The sequence below is a fragment of the Taudactylus pleione genome, unplaced genomic scaffold (genome assembly GCF_031769625.1).
Source record: "Taudactylus pleione unplaced genomic scaffold, aTauple2 ptg000135l, whole genome shotgun sequence".
NCBI lineage: Eukaryota > Metazoa > Chordata > Amphibia > Anura > Myobatrachidae > Taudactylus > Taudactylus pleione.
Genome location: NW_028284537.1, coordinates 4,838,508 through 4,858,359, shown reverse-complemented (window position 1 = coordinate 4,858,359; position 19,852 = coordinate 4,838,508). Strand labels below are relative to the sequence as shown.

The 19,852-nt window shown below is 45.0% G+C and overlaps 1 protein-coding gene across 1 annotated transcript in view; it reads left to right on the top strand.

The window, feature by feature from the left end:
• Nucleotides 1–19,852, top strand: part of SLC25A26 (solute carrier family 25 member 26) — a 173,556-nt gene that overhangs the window by 29,740 nt on the left and 123,964 nt on the right. The window contains exons 4-5 of the mRNA XM_088473382.1: nt 7,659–7,763; nt 11,099–11,146. Of these exons, the coding sequence (XP_088329508.1) occupies nt 7,659–7,763; nt 11,099–11,146 (153 nt within the window). The remainder of the gene's footprint in view (nt 1–7,658; nt 7,764–11,098; nt 11,147–19,852) is intronic.

Here is a 19,852-nt window from a genome sequence, read left to right as displayed (position 1 = left end):
CCCAGCAACATCCACGAGTTATTACAGTTCTGTGAGGAGGAATGAGACCAAATGCCTCTAGGCTGGTGTGCAGGACCGGTCATCCATTACCATCAATGATTTTATTGGGGTCATTACTGCTCAAGGAGGGGGGTAGATCTGTTACTGAATCCTAGAAGTTTACCTACTTTTTTTCTGACATTCATTCAATGTGATCATTATGCTCAATAAATAAATTAAAAAGTATATATTTTTGTGGTTGATTATTATTTTTTTTTTTTTTGTCTTCTCTGTATCCATTTTAAAATGAATGCAGGGCATACACTGCCAGATAAAATACCCGTCAGAGCGGCAGACATTTTATTTGGCAGCCTGACACGCTGCAGATATCAAAGGCGTAATGTCTGTCGATCAGCCGCTGATGGGCATACACTGTCCGATGCGGCCGACTTTTAACTTACAAAATATTGCATCGGATGGACATGCTGGTGGTATGATCCGGCACGCCCGACCGATTGATATTTTAGCATCGGTCTGCCGCACACACAGAGCAATTGTCGGGGGGGGATCCACCTGTATCGGACGGAACGGCCTGATAACTGTATAGTGTATGACCAGCATTAGATGAAGATCTGAATACTTGGAGGTCAAATTTAGGACAAATTTCTGAAAATTGTTAAGTATGCACAAGCTTTCTAGCACCGCTGTAGTCGGGCTATGTGGGTGTAGCTCTCACAGGTTATTGGGTGTAGTCGGGCTATGTGGGTGTAGCTCTCACAGGTTATTGGCTGTAGTCGGGCTATGTGGGTGTAGCTCTCACAGGTTATTGGCTGTAGTCGGGCTATGTGGGTGTAGCTCTCACAGGTTATTGGCTGTAGTCGGGCTATGTGGGTGTAGCTCTCACAGGTTATTGGCTGTAGTCGGGCTATGTGGGTGTAGCTCTCACAGGTTATTGGCTGTACTCTGGCTATGTGGGTGTAGCTCTCACAGGTTAATGGCTGTAGTCGGGCTATGTGGGTGTAGCTCTCACAGGTTATTGACTGTAGTCAGGCTATGTGGGTGTAGCTCTCACAGGTTATTGACTGTAGTCAGGCTATGTGGGTGTAGCTCTCACAGGTTATTGACTGTAGTCGGGCTATGTGGGTGTAGCTCTCACAGGTTAATGGCTGTAGTCGGGCTATGTGGGTGTAGCTCTCACAGGTTATTGGCTGTAGTCGGGCTATGTGGGTGTAGCTCTCACAGGTTATTGGCTGTAGTCGGGCTATGTGGGTGTAGCTCTCACAGGTTATTGGCTGTAGTCGGGCTATGTGGGTGTAGCTCTCACAGGTTATTGGCTGTAGTCGGGCTATGTGGGTGTAGCTCTCACAGGTTATTGGCTGTAGTCGGGCTATGTGGGTGTAGCTCTCACAGGTTATTGATATACACCCATAAAGTTGCCAATAGCCCCTGAAATCAGTTATTAAGCTTTGTTCTTTTTTCTTGATTTTATGTAACGCTGTTTATCAGACCTGGGAAAGGTTTTATCATTTTTTTTTTTTTTTTGCTTTATTTCCGATTACCGACAAAACATCTGACCCAATACTATGATACAGCCATTTGTTTCTCCTTCACTGAAGATGAAAGCTACGCCTCACCGGTATCATACACAAAGCATCAAATAACCTGACTGTACCTTCAGATAAAACAGCTGTTTGAATATTTGTAAGATTAGAGAATAGGAAGAAAAAACAAAAAACAATTGTAAACATCGGGTCATTGTTTAACATTTTCACACATTTTGATGTCCAAATGTCATCGCCTCTATTTTTTTTGCGGAAGGGCCGTTGCGACCGTCTTTCCTGGACGATGGATGTATGAAGTGGCCCCGAGATGACATTATCTCACTTTCGTTCTCAGAATAGGGCATCGTGTTCTTGTGCCGTGCCTCCGTTGTAGTTCAGATTCAAATAGGATAAAAAGAGATCAAAGAATAATCTAAAATAAAATAGACCTGAGCTTTCGAATATAGAGGATAGCATTACTTTGTAAGACCCCTTCGCAGGCCGAGATTGCAGCGCCATGGAAATCGGGAAGCCCTGCTGGGCACTCCGTACCCCCTCTGTCAGATAGATTGTTTTTATTTTTTTTCCTGTCTATAAACCCTTTTAAAGTTTTCTTCCTACCTCCCATGTGTTTAGGAGAACAAAAACCTAATGTGAAGACATGGAGTGTTATGAAGCATAAAGCTCTATAAATATTTATGCTGAAGTTCACAAGTTGGCAATTGCTTATTTTCTTGACATATTGGGGTCGGACGCTGGTTGTGACCCCGGACACGGAGAACCGCGCATCAAGCCTACCTTTTCAAAATGACTTTGGATCAGACGCAGCGTTGTTACGATAGCAGCTCAGGATATTTCCTACCGGTCTTATGAATATGGCTGTAAAGCGATAATCTCATGCAGTTAGGGTTTTATCATCTCCACAGTCACAGCTCCTGGAGAAAGAGAAAGCTCTTGCAAGGATTATACTAAAAATCAGCTGTCTGCGGAGGACGTGGACCTCCTTATAACTGCTGGGGAAGCGCTAAGTGGTGCAGTGAATACAAATATTTGTAAAGAATAGCAATAGGTATATCCGTGGGACCAGATAATACATGCAATTTCTGAAAATAAACGATCACGTTGCAGGTTGACAAACAAGTCATAGAAAAAATTTGCACGTATGATTTATAATATTTATTAAAATTGCAGCCCTGAAAATATCCGGCTCTTCAAAGAAATCTTCAAGTCTTTCTGGCTTAAATAGTAGCGATATATTCCTAATAGTCATAGGGTGTTATTAAATTACCTCCAAACACGGTTCGGGCGCTAATGGGATCCCCATGGGCTATCCAATTAGCCCCGAGGTCCAGCCCGCTGCTGGCACTTATTGGGGATTTTATTTTGGGACCTGATGTGTCTCGAAATATAACCCCCTGAAAAGTGCCGTGATTTTGTCAGCGCAATGGCAAAAACACATAGTGCCTTGAATTTATCACGGATCCTTTGTGTTTTCGGGCAAATTATCCTATTTGTTAATCTGAACAAGTAGGATAGGATTGAAAAAAAATCGTCGAAGAGTGGGGATTATTGACGAAAAATCCCTGTTTTATCGGCCCCGAAATAAAATATCGGGGCTGATTGGATACCGCCCACAATCTCCAGAAAGAGATACAAGTATCCAAGTAAAAATGTATTGTCCAGCTCAGGGGTCTTCAAACTTGGCCCTCCAGATGCTGTGGAACTACAGATCCCAGCATGCACTGCACATAGTTTTAGCATGCTGTTATATCAAAAAGGTGGCAGTGCATGCTGGGATGTGTAGTTCCACAGCAGCTGGAGGGCCAAGTTTGAAGACCCCTGGTCCAGCTGAATATCCAATTAGGAGAGATGATTAGCAAAATAAATCTATACAATTTTGCACTCCAGTTGGCCATCCAGGACTGGTATTTACGCTTATGATCCCAATGAGGCCCTAGTGTGGGATGTGTAAGATTCCAGAAGAAACCATACTGTTAAGGTGCCTACACACTTTGAAGTGGTCACACTGGGATCTCGTGTCCGATTTCCCCTTGAACTCTCCCCAGCAGCACCCCGGCAGTTCTGGACACAATTTGGTGTTAAAATTGTCCAATGTGACAAACGATCTATCATGCCTCCTAACTATTCCAGTGTATCGTGACCGAGATGGTCAAATCTGCCCTACAGCATGGCAGATCTGAAGATGCGATGTACGACCCACGTGTACGTGCATCGTGATCGTGAGCGGACACACAATTTGGACATATTTTACACGATTTGTTGTTCTGATGCGTCGTAATCGGGCAAATCGTGTAAAATGTCGCCTAGCGTGTAGGCACCTTTAAAGCGGTACTGATGAAAAGTGATCTCAATGGGTATACTATAGTAGTAACCACCCTTATGCGTTTCGTTATTCCAGTGTAGGCAATAGACCTTTTAAATAAGTCTATTAGTACAGCTGTTTATACATTGTCATTATGGGGTATTGTGTGTAGAATTTTGAGGACAAAAATTAATTTATTCCATTTTGGAATAAGGCTGTAACACAACAAAATGTGGAAAAAGTGAAGCTTTGTGAATACTTTCCGGATGCACTGTATGAAAGCTTTGGTAGTACTCATCTTAAATGATTTGCATGAAAACAAAACAACTAGTGTTTTACGCTTGGTTATAGTGTTCCCTCTAGGTCCGGCGCGGGGTAGGTTGATGGACCATAGAAAGAAGCACTCTAGCGCGCGTTGAAGACGAGCACCTGGAAAGTGGGCGTGGTCATCTGTTCACTGGAGGTGATTGCTGCACCGCAATTTTTCCCACCCGTGGAACACTGCAGCCCGCCGTTGGGGACGGCACCCGGCATGTTGTTTTAGCAGGGCACCGCCAAAAGGACAGGGCACATGCTGCCCTTTTAACATCCCTGCTAAAACAGCCTAGCAGGACCGTTAGGCTAAACTACTATCCTGTCCATCTGTTCATTGAAAATAGGTGTTGCTTCTCTATCTTGCAGTAGTGCAGAACGAGAGCGTGTGTAATTGCCTACCAAGGGGGAGATTGATCAAATCTCTTGGAGAGATAGAAGCTCTTTGGTTGCTATGAGCAACGTTTCCACTTTATAACTATCATTTGTTCTAGCACAGTGTGTAAAATGACAGAAGCTGATTAGTTGATATGGGCAACTTCACTACTTTATCTCTCTCCAAGATTTGATAAATCTCCCCCCAAGTTTCCAAGGTAACCAGCAGTTCTGTACAGGTTTGCCTAAGCTGGTTGCTATGGACAACTTTACCATATTTTAGAAGCTTTAATACATCTCCCCCTTTGTAATAAATATGTGGTGTGTTGCAGTGTATAATTGTGGTAACGCTTACCAGTGTGGTTTGCCATTGTACTTTTATGTATGAAACTTTGACTTTTGAGGTGAAATTGTTCTTTAATGTGAAACAGTCACCTACACACAGTAGAGACAGCCATATTGTGGGCTTAACCAAGCCGCTATCCATTCACATAGACTTTAATAGCATCCCTGAGGCACGAGTGCCGTGCTAGTTCCAAGTGTATTGGGTGCACTCTAATGAACTTTGGTTCTGTCCACAAAATGGTTATATCCACAGCCTATAAGTGGCAGATAGACTTTAAATCATCTCCGCTCCGACCATGACGCCTTTTATTGTAGTTGGCAGGAAAAGATAATCTGTTTTGACAAAACACAATGGACAGTGTGATCTTGTTTATCCTCCGTCTGCAGAATTCAAGCTTTCTTTTCATACCGCGTGTTTGCTGAGGAAGAAGTGATTCAGATGAATACTGTACACTTCACTTTTAATCTGCATTCTCTTTTAACATACAGCCAGTCATGCAGACCGTTTAACTTCATTCAACATAAATGTTCTGCCAGAGGCCTAACTGTAACGCGTCTGCGACTCCTGGCTTGTTTTACTGGGTTGGACGGTTTCGTGTTGTGTTAAGGACAGGTCTGGTGTCCTTTTTCTGCGTGCTACAAAACATGTGGTCCATGCGGCCTGCCATTATTTAATGAGCGGCTAGGCGTGACCTTTAAGAGCCGCTCTTCGAGTTCAGTATATATCAAAGAATGTGTCTTTATTGAGCTGAATTGAAATGAATTATGTCTAAATTTCCTGTTGTGTTTATACTTCACTAGATGCACAAATCCTCCACCTTTTCACATCGTTGCAGCAGGCTGCCATGTTAGGGCGTAATCAAGATGGCCGCCTCCTCTCATGTTTTAAGGACACTTCCGTAGTAATTTAATATTGTGTCTTCTCTCCCACCTCAACCATTTTCTCTTTTGGAAACTAGTATATTATGCTCGTTACTCTGTGATGAGATCAGTGCTGATTCTATTGTCAGGTTTCAGAAAACACCACACTGCTTCCCTCGTCACAGCGGCCATTTTACTGACTCCGAGAGATGTAGGATTTCTGCATGCGCGCACCTCACTTACTATGAACGTAGAGTCTGGTAATTGGGAGTGCAGAGTGATGATTGAGGGATCTTATAACTGTGGGCACATGAATGCCTGTGTTGCGTGGTTTCTGCATGCACCTTCTGTACAGGAGCTGTGAAGGGCTGAATAAAATATATAGAGAAAATAAACCTTGATGTGAATGTGTGTAATGGTGAGCTTAACCGGAGGGTTACAACACAATTTATTATAAACGAAAGTCACAGAATGGAACTTGACGGTGCGAAGGGAAGTCGCTGGTACCTTGACGCTAATCCGTGCTGAGCGCAAAGCGAGTTTGCCTCATGAAGAGGACCACTGATTCCAGCCCACAACGCACCCCCTGAGGAAGTGACGCTGAGCGAGATGAATCGCCTTGGGACACACCCACCTCACTGACTTTGGTATCTATTTACTAAGCCTTGGCTGGAGATTAAGTGGAGAGAGATAAAGTACCAGTCAACCAGCTCCTCTCATTTTTTAAACACAGCCTGTGACATGGCGGTTAGGAGCTGTTTGGCTGGTACTTTATCTCCGTTAACTTTATCTCCATTCAAGGCTTTGTAAATAGACTCCAAATTATCACTTAGGGCTTCCATAAAGGAAAGCTTAATGACTAGGGATACAGTCAGTATCTCGGCGGACGTGATGCCGGCACTGATTTTACTGGTGCCGGAATCCCGATGCCTATCACAATCCCGGCACTGACATCCCAAACGCCGGGATACCGAAGGTAAGTATTGTGGGTGGGGGGGAGGTTTAGGATGCAGGGTTTGGCACTAAGGGGGGAAAGTTAGGTTTAGGGTGCGGGGAGGGGGAGGATAGGGTTAGACACCAAAGAGGGAGGATGATTTAATTTTAATAAACTGCGGGGATTTGGATTGAGGGCCTGATTCAGACCCGGACGCTATTTGCGGCCGCTCGCTGGCTAAAAGGGGCCGGCTGTTTAAATCATGTGCTCGCACTGCGTCGCGTAAAGCCGCCCACTACGTAATAGACTGGTTCGCGCACGCGCATTGCAACTCATACGCATGCGCAGATTGCAAAAAATCGCTCAATGCGAGCGAGCGAGCGCAGCATAGCGTCCGCGTCTGAGTCAGGCCCTGAGTCCACAATCTGTGGCAGCACTTGATAGAGAGGTGTCCAACTCTGTTCGTATAATTGTTTAAAGAGAAGGAAAGTGCGCTCAACTGATTGCGGTTCGTGTTTATGTGTTCAGAAATGAGAGCCTTAGACTGTAGTGTAAAATAAATAAACGCTAGCCCCGTCGGGATGCCGGTGTCGGGATTCCAACAGCCGGCATCCCATACCGATTACAAATGACTATTATAGTTAATTTTGTCTAGCGCCACCATATTACGCAGCATATTATACATTCACCTTTACCTGTAAGCTACACACACTTCAGGCAGCCATTTTGTAGGGTGACCCCTCCCTGTTGGTGAGAATGCAGCCTATTTATCACTAGGCATGGGGCATGAGGAATATTGATCCAGCTCACAAAATGGCTTTCTCCTGTTTGTAGGAGATGGGTACAGTTTAAGCCTCGGTAGTTAAAATCCGTAAACAGAAGAATTTTTATAATGCGTTCTAAACTTACATTGCACAATATATAACCCTGTCCTCAAGCGTTGTGTTACGCTAAGTAATATGTTTGTTTATTCCTCCTCTGTTACCAGGTAGCTTGTCTTATTCGCGTACCTTCGGAGGTGGTAAAGCAAAGGGCGCAGGTGTCGCCGTCTTCCACCACGTATCAGATGTTTTCCAGCACTCTGCGACAAGAGGTAAGAGGCCTGGGAGTCCCCAGCTGTAATCCAACGGTCAGTCATTCAGTTTGATATGAATTGCCAGCTACGGGACCATTCTCCTTACATGAACCCTGCTACATCCAAATACTGTCAAATAGGTTGAGTTAAAACAGAAAATCACTTTAAAATAACGCACTATAAGGTGAGGCAAAACGTACGCGGCTGGAGCTCCTTTGAACGAGCTCCCAAGTACAGTGATGCTTTGATGCCTCTTCATCTGACGTTTATTTGAAACCTGGCCTTAAAAGGGCTTCTTCCAGAGACTTTAATGTATTTTGTTTTTTTTACATTTTACCTTAGCCAATATATATTTTTATAACTAGTTTTGTTTTTTTCACACAATAGATTTTTTCTCAGTCTCCCTCCTGCAGCATGAGGACGGAACATTGAGCAGACAGCTGGGGATGAGAATCTCACTCACAGGGGGAGGTCTGCGACCCCCGGGCTTCAGCATCTTGTGGTGAACTTCGTCTGTACAGATGATTTTCATTGGTTTTATGGAATAAAGGAATCTAAAGAAGGCTTCGCCAAACATAAAAACAGGCACACTACACAGCTTGCACGCAGTATGAGATAAAAATGTATTGACCAGAATTAAAGTTTGATCGTGAGGGAGGAATTTTCTTTATGGGCAGTAGACATCTTGTCGGTAGGCCTATTCTGTACCGAAAATGGCTGATAATTGGCATTATCATAATCGGTACAGTGGGCCTGATTCAGAGGCGCTCGCAAAAAGCGAGCGCTCACTCTGAATCAGGGCGGGTGCAGGTTTTTTAGTTGCGGCCTCTTTGCCGCTCACATAGCTGTGGCTTACCACCCGCAGCTATTGCGAACGGCCATGATGATGGTCGCGATGGTCAAGACCATCAGGCTTGCGACCAGACCCTTGTGGTAGGGTCTCGTGGCCGCAAGCCCCAGAGAGCTTCTAGCTCAAATAGTACGCGGCTGTAACTCCTTTGAACGAGCTCCCAAGTACAGTGATGCTTTCATGCCTCTTCATCAGACATCACTGGTGATATCAGTGGGGCCGCCCACAAACGGCAAGCGTTCACATGGGAACGCCTCCGTTTGTGAAGCCCCCGCCACGCCTACAAAATGCGCGTGCGCACTGGGCCGCCATCGACCCGCTTGCGAGCGGCTCTGAATCAGGCCCAGTGTCCACCTGCTCAGCCGCTGTCCTGACCTGGGAAATGTGACCTAGCGGTTTGCAATTTGAATAGAGGTCTTATCATATTGGATCAAATGGTGATATATTTATTTCATAGTTGATGTGCATGAGTTCATTCTTTGCAAGACCCACTTCTTCCTCAAAGCTATCCAGATCTCGCCCTAACCCACTGCCCCATGCTATTTGCTCGCTGTCTCCCCCATCTGTGTCACACCCGTCTGTCTTCTCCTCCCCTTTTAGAATGTAAGCTCTTAAGAGCAGGGCCCTCTTCCCTCATGTGTTTCTCCTTCCATTACTTATACTATCATCTCCTCCATACTGCCTACAACGACACCTTTGAAGAAATAAAACCGCATCGGCTTTCTCTATCTCCATTGCTCCTATCTTTTAGTGGCCTGATACTAGTTCTTTTTCATTTTCACATTGAAGAAAAAAACATTTTTTTTTTTTGCTTGATCAACTTTTTAGGATTAAGACCCGAATTCAGTTAGAGGCCGAAAGCCGCAATCGATGAAAAGTTTTCGCCGATGTGCAGTTTTTGCTTTTTTCTGAAGTATCGCCCTATTGAATTCCAGGACGTTTTCGCCTAGGCCAGATGTGGGCAATAAGCGTTCCACCAGATGTTGCAGAACTACACATCCCAGCATGCCCTGCAGCAGTTTTGCTATTTAGCCATGCTGAAACTGTTGCAAGGCATGCTGGGATTTTGGCTCAACAACAGCTGACCGCTTCCTGCCCACCCTGGGCTTAGGCGAAAACTCCATACGCAAAAACAGGCAAAAAAGTTTCTCCACCCAAAGGCAGGAGAAAAGAAGTGCAAGATCCATATTTTGGAGTAAAATGTGGGGACTTGGGAGCTCATTCAGACCCTCTCGCTAGATGCATTCGCTCGCTCTATGCGTATGCAAATCCTATGTACGCCCAGCAAGGCAGGCGATCGCACGGCAAGGCATTAGCACGCCCACTATGTCTTGGTGTGTGATCACTGTGTGTATGCAGACGCCCACCGGCCATTCATAAGTCGCCTACTTGCTCACGTCATCTCCTGGAAGTGCATGAAAACACTGGTACATCGCGCACCATCGGATGCGATCGCAGCGCTTGAGGTTGATTATACCCTGCCGCAAGCACTGCGATCACTTCAGTGTGAAATCCCGCCAAGTGACGTGTACTATGACGCTGCCTTTTAACGGCGTTGCAGCACTCAGGCACGCCTGCGTTCGCACCTCTCCTCCCCCGTTACTAGTGGTCTGTCCCTTTCACAACCCACAAACGGCCTCTCCTGTCACTCATTCTGCTGCGCTGTCTACGCGCAGCGAGCGAATGCTTCCCGATCTCTCGCATTGGTTTGCGCAGATTGCAAAAATCGGCCAGCTACGAGCTAACGCATTTTAGCGAGCGGATCTGAACCAGCCCCTTGGTTCAGAACCCTATGGGCAACCCCCCCCAATGACTAATTAGGCAAAAAAATATATATCTTAATTCAAACCACAAAAATGTCATTTTTGGGGTACAAATTTAAAAAGTGTTGGAAAATGGGGCTAAAGTACTGGGATGAGTATTTTGGGGTGCTCTATGGATGGGACAGGTGTTTTTAGGATCATAGGAAGCTGCAGCAGGTGAATTTTTTAAAGTTTTTTTTTAAGTTTTTTACTCTTCACTTTACAACCCCCAAAATATACCAGCACCCATTTACATGTACCCCAAATTGAGCCAAAAAACATTGCGATTTTCGCCAATCTCGGCTTTTCGCGGCTAATTGAATCCGCCCCTAAGCTTGTTTTCCTTAGATGTATGTTTCTTCGTTCTCCTGTTTTCTCTCTGCTATTCTGATTTCTCATTATGGATGGTGTTCCTACCCTGTTTTTTGTTTTTGGAACATAAGACCTTCACATTCCCTCTAGTTTTAACATTTACAAATCTTTTTTTTTATTATTGCTTTATGCATTTCGCTTGTAATACTTTTGAGCGAATTATCATCATCATCAAGCATCAAGGTCGTTCTGAGACCAACGCTCTCTGCGATATACTGTAGCGCTAGTCTCCTGATATTGTTGCGGATATCACAGCCATGTTTTTACGCTCGCATTCAGAGCATCAGTTATGTCCTTCCCATGTGCTAATTAATGCCTTTATATTACAGGGAATACGGGGCCTGTACCGGGGATATAAAAGCACGGTACTCAGAGAGGTAAGCCATTTTGTTTTTTTATTGCCCTGGCTAAATTTGCTAATAAAGTTTAGACAAAACAGGTTGTCTGCTAACTACAGTTGTTGTGTCATGAAAACTATCCTAGTATTAAAACATCACATTGAAATGAACAGGCATAGTAAGTTGGAATTGATGTCATAGGGCCTGATTCGGTACGGATTACGCACGCATGTCTCACTGCGATGACATGCTAATCCACTTCGATCGCTATGCCGTCGCAGCACAACATAAGGACGCCCACCTTACCTTACACACATCCGTAATACTTTGCAAGACTGTGAAAACATCGGTAACATCGAGTACACCATCGCAGCCTCACGCACACCTGCACAAGCGCTGACCTTACTCAGGAATTGCTAACCTCATCGCACGCAGTGAAAGCCCAACCTGCGTATGGCATCACAGTGGCTAATTTATGCACGCCCCTGCAGCGGCGTTCAAACGCACTAACACGTCTGCGTTTCGCCGCCCCCCCTCCCATCACCACCCCAAAACGCCACTTCCTGTCAATCACTCTGCATTGGGTCTGCGCAGTCACAGCGATCACAGTCCTGATTGCAGTGGAGTGTTCGCGCACTGCAATGCATGGGCAGAACGCAACAATTGGCTGATTTCGTGCGTAATCGCCGTTGCGAACCTTACTGAATCAGGCCCATAGAAGCTATGAGTTGAGTGACGTTTGGTAAACTATTTCAACTTCTCTCTTTTTTTTGGGAATAAGAAATTATTACTCTAATATTGTTACTCACATTACAAAAAAATGAATCCAGCTTAAGGGGTCTATTTACTAAGCAGTGTTAGGAGACAGAGTGAAAAGTGACAAGGTGCCAGCCAATCAGCTCCCAACTGTCATCTCACAGGCTGTGTTTGAAAAATTACAGCTGGGAGCTGATTGGCTGGCACCTTATCACTTTCTTATCACTTTTCACTCTGTCTCCTAACACTGCTTAGTAAATAGACCCCTAAATGTTTTATATGAGCATTATGTTCTCTGACCTCACAGCCATTCGTGTAATCCTAGCGTAAGAGGTGGTAGCGCAGTGCCAGTCATGACATTGAGCATAATCTGCTGCACAAAGCTCGCTCTGGAAAGGTTGTGCAAAATAGTGGGCGTGGCTATGCTAAATAGTGGGCGCGCTTTAAGCGATGAGTTTAGTAAGGTGATGAGCATCCACAAATGTTTATAATATAAGTACAGGTAATATTAAAAGTGAAAATAACATAAAAATAGGAATTGTTATTATACAATTGGCATATAATGTAGATCACCAGACATTGTCAGTACACAAAGACAAAGTAACAATAATTGTGGGTGATTTCGTGCTGCGCCGTAGGGATTCGGCGCAGCCGCACGCTGTGTAAAACAAAAAGTTATAAGACCAGTTTTAGCATCCGAAATCCCGAACATGTTCCAATTCCATCACAGGACCAATATCCAATAATGCTGGTACAATAAGAAAAGATTCACCAATGTACATGTAAAGCATAATTATTGGAAATTATGATTATTCTGTTTATTTAGGTGCATTAGTAGCCTAAATTATGGGAAAATAAACAATTTTTAGTTATACGCATCTCTGTATGGGAATGGTATTGCAATACCGACGGCTCTTTAGCCACCGACTCAAATACTACCCCGGAAGCCCGACCGCATGAGATCCTGACGAGGCGAGGTAAGTAATCTAACTCTCCCCTGTGCCCCCTAACCCTCCCTTAGTGGTGCCTAACCCTGGTCTCCCCGGGGGCTGCCTAACCCTAAGACCCCCCCAGTTGTGCCCAACACCCCCTCCCGGCACCCTAAACCTAAGTGTCCCGGGGGGGGGGGCCTAGCCCTCTTTCCCCCCGGAGGTGCCTAACCCTTAACCCCCGCTCCCCAGACACATGAACATTCCTGGGGGGGGGGTGCCTAACCCTAAATCCCCCCCAGAGGTGCCTAATCCAAACCACCCCCATCCCTGGCGAACAACGCATACTTACACGCCGTCCGGGATTCTGGCGGTCGGGATATCCTGTTGTCCATCGGGATATCGCCGTCGGCATTATGGCCGTGTGTCGGGATTGCGGTGTCGGTATTTCGACCGCCGGCATAATAACTGCATCCCCTCTGTATGTACGTACTAATTTGCTTTAGTGGTGGGAAGCACAGAAGTAGAGGTGACCGGAGCCTGAAAAGTTGGTACTGAGAAAAAAGCAAAGAAACGCGACCACTGATTTTCAATGAAAGGTTTAGTTTAATTCTTAAGTGCCAAGCCGTATGTGCCAACTCTTGTCTAAGTAGTGAACTTCAATTATTTGTAACTGTAATTAGAAGTCATTTTAAGAAATATCATTTAATATCCCATATATCGGCCTCTTAAACGGGAGGAGAACACTCGTCTTTCTCGGTGTGAGAATATTCAGGCACGTTTCATGAAATCCAAGGTTGCCGCATCCATTGTGTAAAGAAGTTATCTGTTTATCTGAAATATAAGCCACACAATAGTGTTTTCCTGTACTTATTTCATGGCCCACTAAACACGTGTAATGTCTTCAGATTTCATCAAGATGCAGATAAGATACAAAGACTAACAAGTCTCTCTGATTTATCCCAGAGCTCTGGAATAAATGAATACATTTTCATGCAGATGAAATCTGATTTTGCATACCAACAAATGGGAGAAACCCACAACGCCGACCCAAGTCTGTACTCCTTATAAAATTCATTCTGACATATGTCAGGGTAGTAATTAATTTTCCCCGACCACAATAAAAGTGCAGCGTCTGACCTTTCAGAGGAGTATTTGTATCTGAAAATGGCAGCACTTTGTAGGGAATTTAATTGGGGTCTTTTCCATTATGTGTATTCATAAAAGAACCTTCCAAACTGAATTAATATGAAATATTTGTTAATTTCCAGAAAGCTGTCAATGGAATGAGAACAATTATTGGTGTCGGGGAATGAGGCTTTTTTTCAATCTGGAAATAAATAATTTCAAATCTGCTTATTTAGTAGGTAGGATGCAATTTGTAGCAATGTGTTTTTTTTTTTTCACTATTATTAAACAGAGCAAGTAAGGTTATGGGTGTATAGTCTTTTTTTTTTCTTTTCTTTTTTTATAACCATCTTCGTTCAGTAGGTTTAGATCGTATTGTAATATATGTTTTATACATAAAGGGGAATAAGCAATATCTGGCATCCACATCCCCTGAGGTTGAACAAATATGATATACAATTAAAGCTGCAATTCTGGAACCTTTACTAGCTACAGTACTGATATCGTTGAAATGTTTGTATTTCTGTGTATAGCAATAGCATTTTTATACGAATGTATATAAAAACAGTCATACCTCGACTGCATTATTTTTTTCCTTTCGTATCTTTCAAATGCATAAACACCTGAGAGAGATAGATATGTATAGATATTGTGATATCTCCGGAGTAATTAGCTCGACAGCAGGTGGATTGGTGCAATGTTTAGGTGCTTAATGAGGGTCCACACACAGCTTTCCAGTAACATAAATTAGATGGTGCTTTACTTCCAGCAGGGAAAAACGGGTACAAAACAAAGGAACCAAATATAATAAACAACCTAGCCCCTATATAGGGCATCTAAATCACTTCTTGAGCTCTCTCTATGTGGTGCAGCTAGTCTGCCAACAAAGTCTCTGCCTGCTTCTTGCAGGTCTATCGCCGGCTCCAGCCTGGCTTGGCTGCCACAGCTATGCAAACACAGTCTCTGTGCCTTCCCTGTATCCTCCAGGTATACAGTAGGCCCTGGCTTCCTCAGCCTGTAGCCCAGCTGCTTCAATGTCGCACAGTCTGAGAGTTTGGGGTCCCCCCTACCTCCTGCAGGTACAGACCCAGGCCTCCTGGCCCCCAATGGCTCGCTCAGCTTCACTGGGCTTTCTGGCTACCACAATCCCACATAGACTGTCTCCCACGGCAGCCTCACTGGTCTGCCTTCACATCAGCCCACACCTGAGCTCTATCCACAAGGCAGCCCTTAGACATAATCCCAGAATCCTTTTCTTCTCTGCGTGGGCGGATCTCTCCTGCCCCACACAGAATCTGCTGCTCACCAGTGCCATCTCTGGTGATACTGCCACTATATATATATATATATATATATATATATATATATATATATAGAGAGAGAGAGAGAGATATAGAGAGAGAGAGAGAGAGAGAGAGAGAGAGAGAGAGAAAGCATCTGTTCCCGCCGCGTGAGGCACCCACTCACCATAGTAACTGCTGAAATACCTCCTAACTAAGGATGGCCATTGCAAGAATAATATTGGCTTTACCTCCATTGCATGTTATCCATTCAGGGCATTAACCATTGACTGTTATTTAGGACGCAGTGGTACCCAGGAGTTTGCACATGCGCAGTGGAGGTGTGCTGCAGACACGCCTTCCTGGTGTCCGCAGCAGAATGGTTATGAACTATTGGAATCAAGTATGGGATAGAGATAACCATCGCAATCCGGCATCGAATGGAAAAAGAATTTCCATTATATCGGGAACATTGATGATTGCTAGCCATCGGTTTCTGGAGGCCAATCCTACTGACAACTTACCGTAAGTGTGCATGAAAGCAGTGACTATGGGACAGCCTACTAATATCATGGAAGGTGTGCACGTGTCATTCCACATGTGTTTAACAAAATAGTTGCAAGTTGAAAGCACTTGTGGATTATTTTACTTTAGTTTTAATAATGCAACAAAAAAGCACTTTGCAGCTGCCGGTGGGTGAGTAGGTTAAGGACCCTTATTTAATGCTTTTAAAAACTTGTATACCTATACGAGAATGGAAACAATTGTTCAGTTCTCGTCATCCAGCGCATGTCTCACCATGTCACATCTGACAGTGATGTCACTGGCATCTACTGTTACGTGAGTAGGTTAGGGCACTTAAATATTTTATTAATACCATTATTAAGATGCGTTCTATACTTGCAGACTGGTGATAACAAATATATCACATCTTGAGTAATGAATGATTACACCAGACCTGGATATAAATTATTTACTTGTCTCTTAATTAGGTCTGATGTTTTCAGTTTAAAAAAAAAAAAATGTTGGCCGGGCTTCTGTTATGTTGGTAAGATGTAGCTTTCTCAATACATGACTGTGAAGCATACCTACCAATACAGTTGTTCATGCATATATATATAATATCAGCAGGTCCTGCACTCACAGGTATAAAATTTCAGATAGGTGTCCGGGTGCCTTCCCACAACAAGTGAATACACTGACAAAATGGAGGCGGCACTCAGCGGGACTTGAATCTAAAGAAGATTGTTACCACAGCAAACTGTCCGACATTTTAGTTTATTCAACTTTTTGAATTCTTTGAAAAAGTTGAATAAACTGAAATATTGGACAGTTTGCTGTTGTATCTGTCTGTCTGTCTGTCTATCTATCGTTCCAAAAGTCATGGGATAGCAGTAAGTAATGGTAGGTAGTGCCATTGTACTGTGACGTCTTGGAATTGCCCAGACCTGCATCAGTTGTAATGTGGCACCTGTCAGTTTGAACACCGGTAAGGCTGCTCATGGCAAGTCTACGTGAATTATCAGAGTCCGAAAGATGATAGTGAGTACCCGATGGATGAGACATTCCGTATCCGAAGTTGTGCGGACATTCAGTATTCCTCGATCTACGTTGTCATGTGTGTACTGGGAATACCTCATGGAAGGCATTTTCACCCGCCGTGGACAGCGCAGTGGCCGACCACGGGAGCTAAATGATCATGACCAGCGGCATCTGGCCAGAATAGTCCGTGGTAACATACAAGAGACACTGGCTCAAGTCACATCCACGTTCAATGCAGGAGGTACCATACGTATATCCAGCAGGTCAGTGCAGCTTTCTTCAGCATCCATGGGATATGGGAGAAGAAGACCCACCAGACTGCCTCTGTCTCTGTTCTCTATTTCATTCTAATTTCCCACCAGGCCAGAGCAGTTAGACCACTGCTTCCTCTCACAGCCATTAGACTGTACCTCATATCAGTCATACTGTCCCAAAATCAGGTGGTTGGTGGCGGGGCTGGCGGAGACATGGTCAGACATTGAGGAGCGTAGTGTGGACAGATTTCTGTGTATAAAGGGGACATCAGCAGCTGAACTTCGTTGAAAACGAGTCGAGTTGTACGGTGATAACGTCACACCACGGGAACAGGTTTGGGTTTGGGGCACTGCCTTTGATGACGGCAGGACAGACATTCAAGATGAGCAGCGACCCGGCCGGCCAAGCACGTCCACCACAGATGACAATTTGTGCGGCATTGAAGGTCTGATTCAGGAGGACAGACGCATTTGACTTAGTGATATTGCTGACAAACTAAACATCTCAGTGGGTACTGTGCACAACATCGTTCTGGGGTACAGGAAACAGTGGGCCTGATTCAGAGCCGCTCGTAAGCGGCCGCTCGTTCGCTCCGAGCGATGTTCGCACAACTGCGCATGCGCCAACCAGTCAGTGCGGTCGGAAATCGAGCGCTCGCAAAATAGCGAGTGCCTGCTAATTTGAGTGACAGGATGAGGCGTTTGTGGGTGGTAACAGGGGAAGGTGCTTGAAAACGGGGAGTGGTGATCCGAACGCAGGCGTGCCAAACGGTCAAAACGGGCGTTTTAAGGGTGTGCATAATTAACAAGGCAGCGTCATCGGCCACGTCACTTGGTTGTCTCTTAGCCTGAACTGTTCGCATGATTGCGGTAGGAAAATCCTACCACAAGCACTGCGAGCAGTTCAGACGCCTTTCGATGTACTCGATTAATCTAATAAATAGCGGAGATGACGTAGGATGCGAGCGGCCAGGGGGCGTCTTTACAAAATAGCGAGCGCGTGTTTCGTTCGCTCACTCAGACATAGAGGCGTCAACAGACCGCAAAGAGCGAGCACTCAATTTAAATAGCCGGCCCCTTTTTCTGAACGAGCGAGCGCAAATAGTGTCCAGCTCTGAATCAGGCCCAGTGTTCACGCTGGGTACCAGAGCACCTTACAGAAGTTTACAAAGCCAATAGGATGGGCAATTCGTCGAAAACAACCAGGGTTGCTGTGAACAGGCAGCGTATTGCTACACGATAACGCCAGACCACACACCGCCTACTGCACACGTGAGTTGTTACGGCGCTACCATTGGCAGGTACTGGACCATCCTCCCTACAGCCGTGACCTACCACCGAGTGATTTCCATCTCGTCGGACCATTGAAGAATCACCTGGGTGGAAGGTGATTTGCAACCGACGGTGAAGTTCAGCAAGCCATCTTGACCTGGCTTTAGGCGCTGGACACTGATTTCTTCTATGCCGGGATAGATGCCCTGGTGTACCGTTGGAACAAATGCTTAGACAAGTATGGGGACTGTGGAAAAATAATCTGTACCAAGGCCATACTATATGTAGTTGTTTAATAAATTTACGCAATGAGAGGTCTTCATATTGGAAGCGTTGTAAGAACACACACAGGTAGCACTACTGCGTTCACCAATAGAAAAGAGGACTTCTCTACATAAGGAAAACCGTTTCCTGTTAGTGTGCAGCTTTAAAGCTCTGAAATATTATTGGTTCGTCCAGTCGAGTGTCTCTTCCAAACGTATTTTCATTGTGTTCCAAACTGACCATGATCTGCATAAAATCAGAGTGGCCTTGTGCTCTGTTCTGTGCTTCATGTTCTGTCTTACGCGCAATAGCATATCTAGGGGTTCTGGCAAAGTGACCGACTCACTCAGCTGTGTAGTGACGCCATGAAATCCCTGGGCCACATCATCACAGAGGCTACACGACGGAGCCCAAAACCAGGAGCTCAGACCAAAATGCAAGGATGGGTTAAATTATGGACAGCAATCTCCGGCATTGGGTGCGCCCCCCGTCCTCGACCAGCACCTTTTACTAGTGCCAACTGGCAATTACGTACTTATGGGAGCAACTATCAAATAAATTTTTTTATCTTGGTAACTTGTGTCGAGGTTTATTTAATTAGCATTTTGATGGCAAGCTGTAGTGATCAGTGGATTCCTATCCTTCTCTTTCACCGGGTTTGGTATGGGATCCAGCTGGTCAGAATACCGACAGCGGCATCCCGACAGCCAGAATCCCGACACTCATAGGAACGAATGGTAAGTGTTTTCCTAACCCCTACCCTAACCCTCCCTCCCAGGTGCCTAACCCAAACCTCCCATAAGTGCCTAAGGCCTAACACTCCCTCTCCGGTGCCTAACCCTCCCCCTAGTGCCTAACCCCGCACCCTAACCTCCCCCTAACACCCCGATACTTACCCTCGGTATGCCGACAGTCGGGATACTAGTGCCGGGATCTCGACCTGTTTGGATTTCGCCGGGATGCCGAATACGTCCCCTTTCACCAGCAGCCTCATCTTGTTATACTTCTAGCTAGGGATAAGCTCGGTCCTGAAACATTTATGTATAAGTTTGTAAATATGATCCATAGCTACAGATGTGTCCTCATATATCTTGTCTCAATACGCCACGCAGCGCCAATGGACCTGGTGTCAGTGAGCCACCTGGTCCCTTGCAACTCTGATAGCGTCGGGCAACTTTTTTCTCCGATAATGCGATGCGACTGGGACGCACCAGCAGACTGTGCTGATTAATATGACATGAGACACTTGTATATGACATGAGACACTGAGTCTGTATATGAGGCACAACGGAACTTGAAATGAAAAAAAGACTGCGGCCG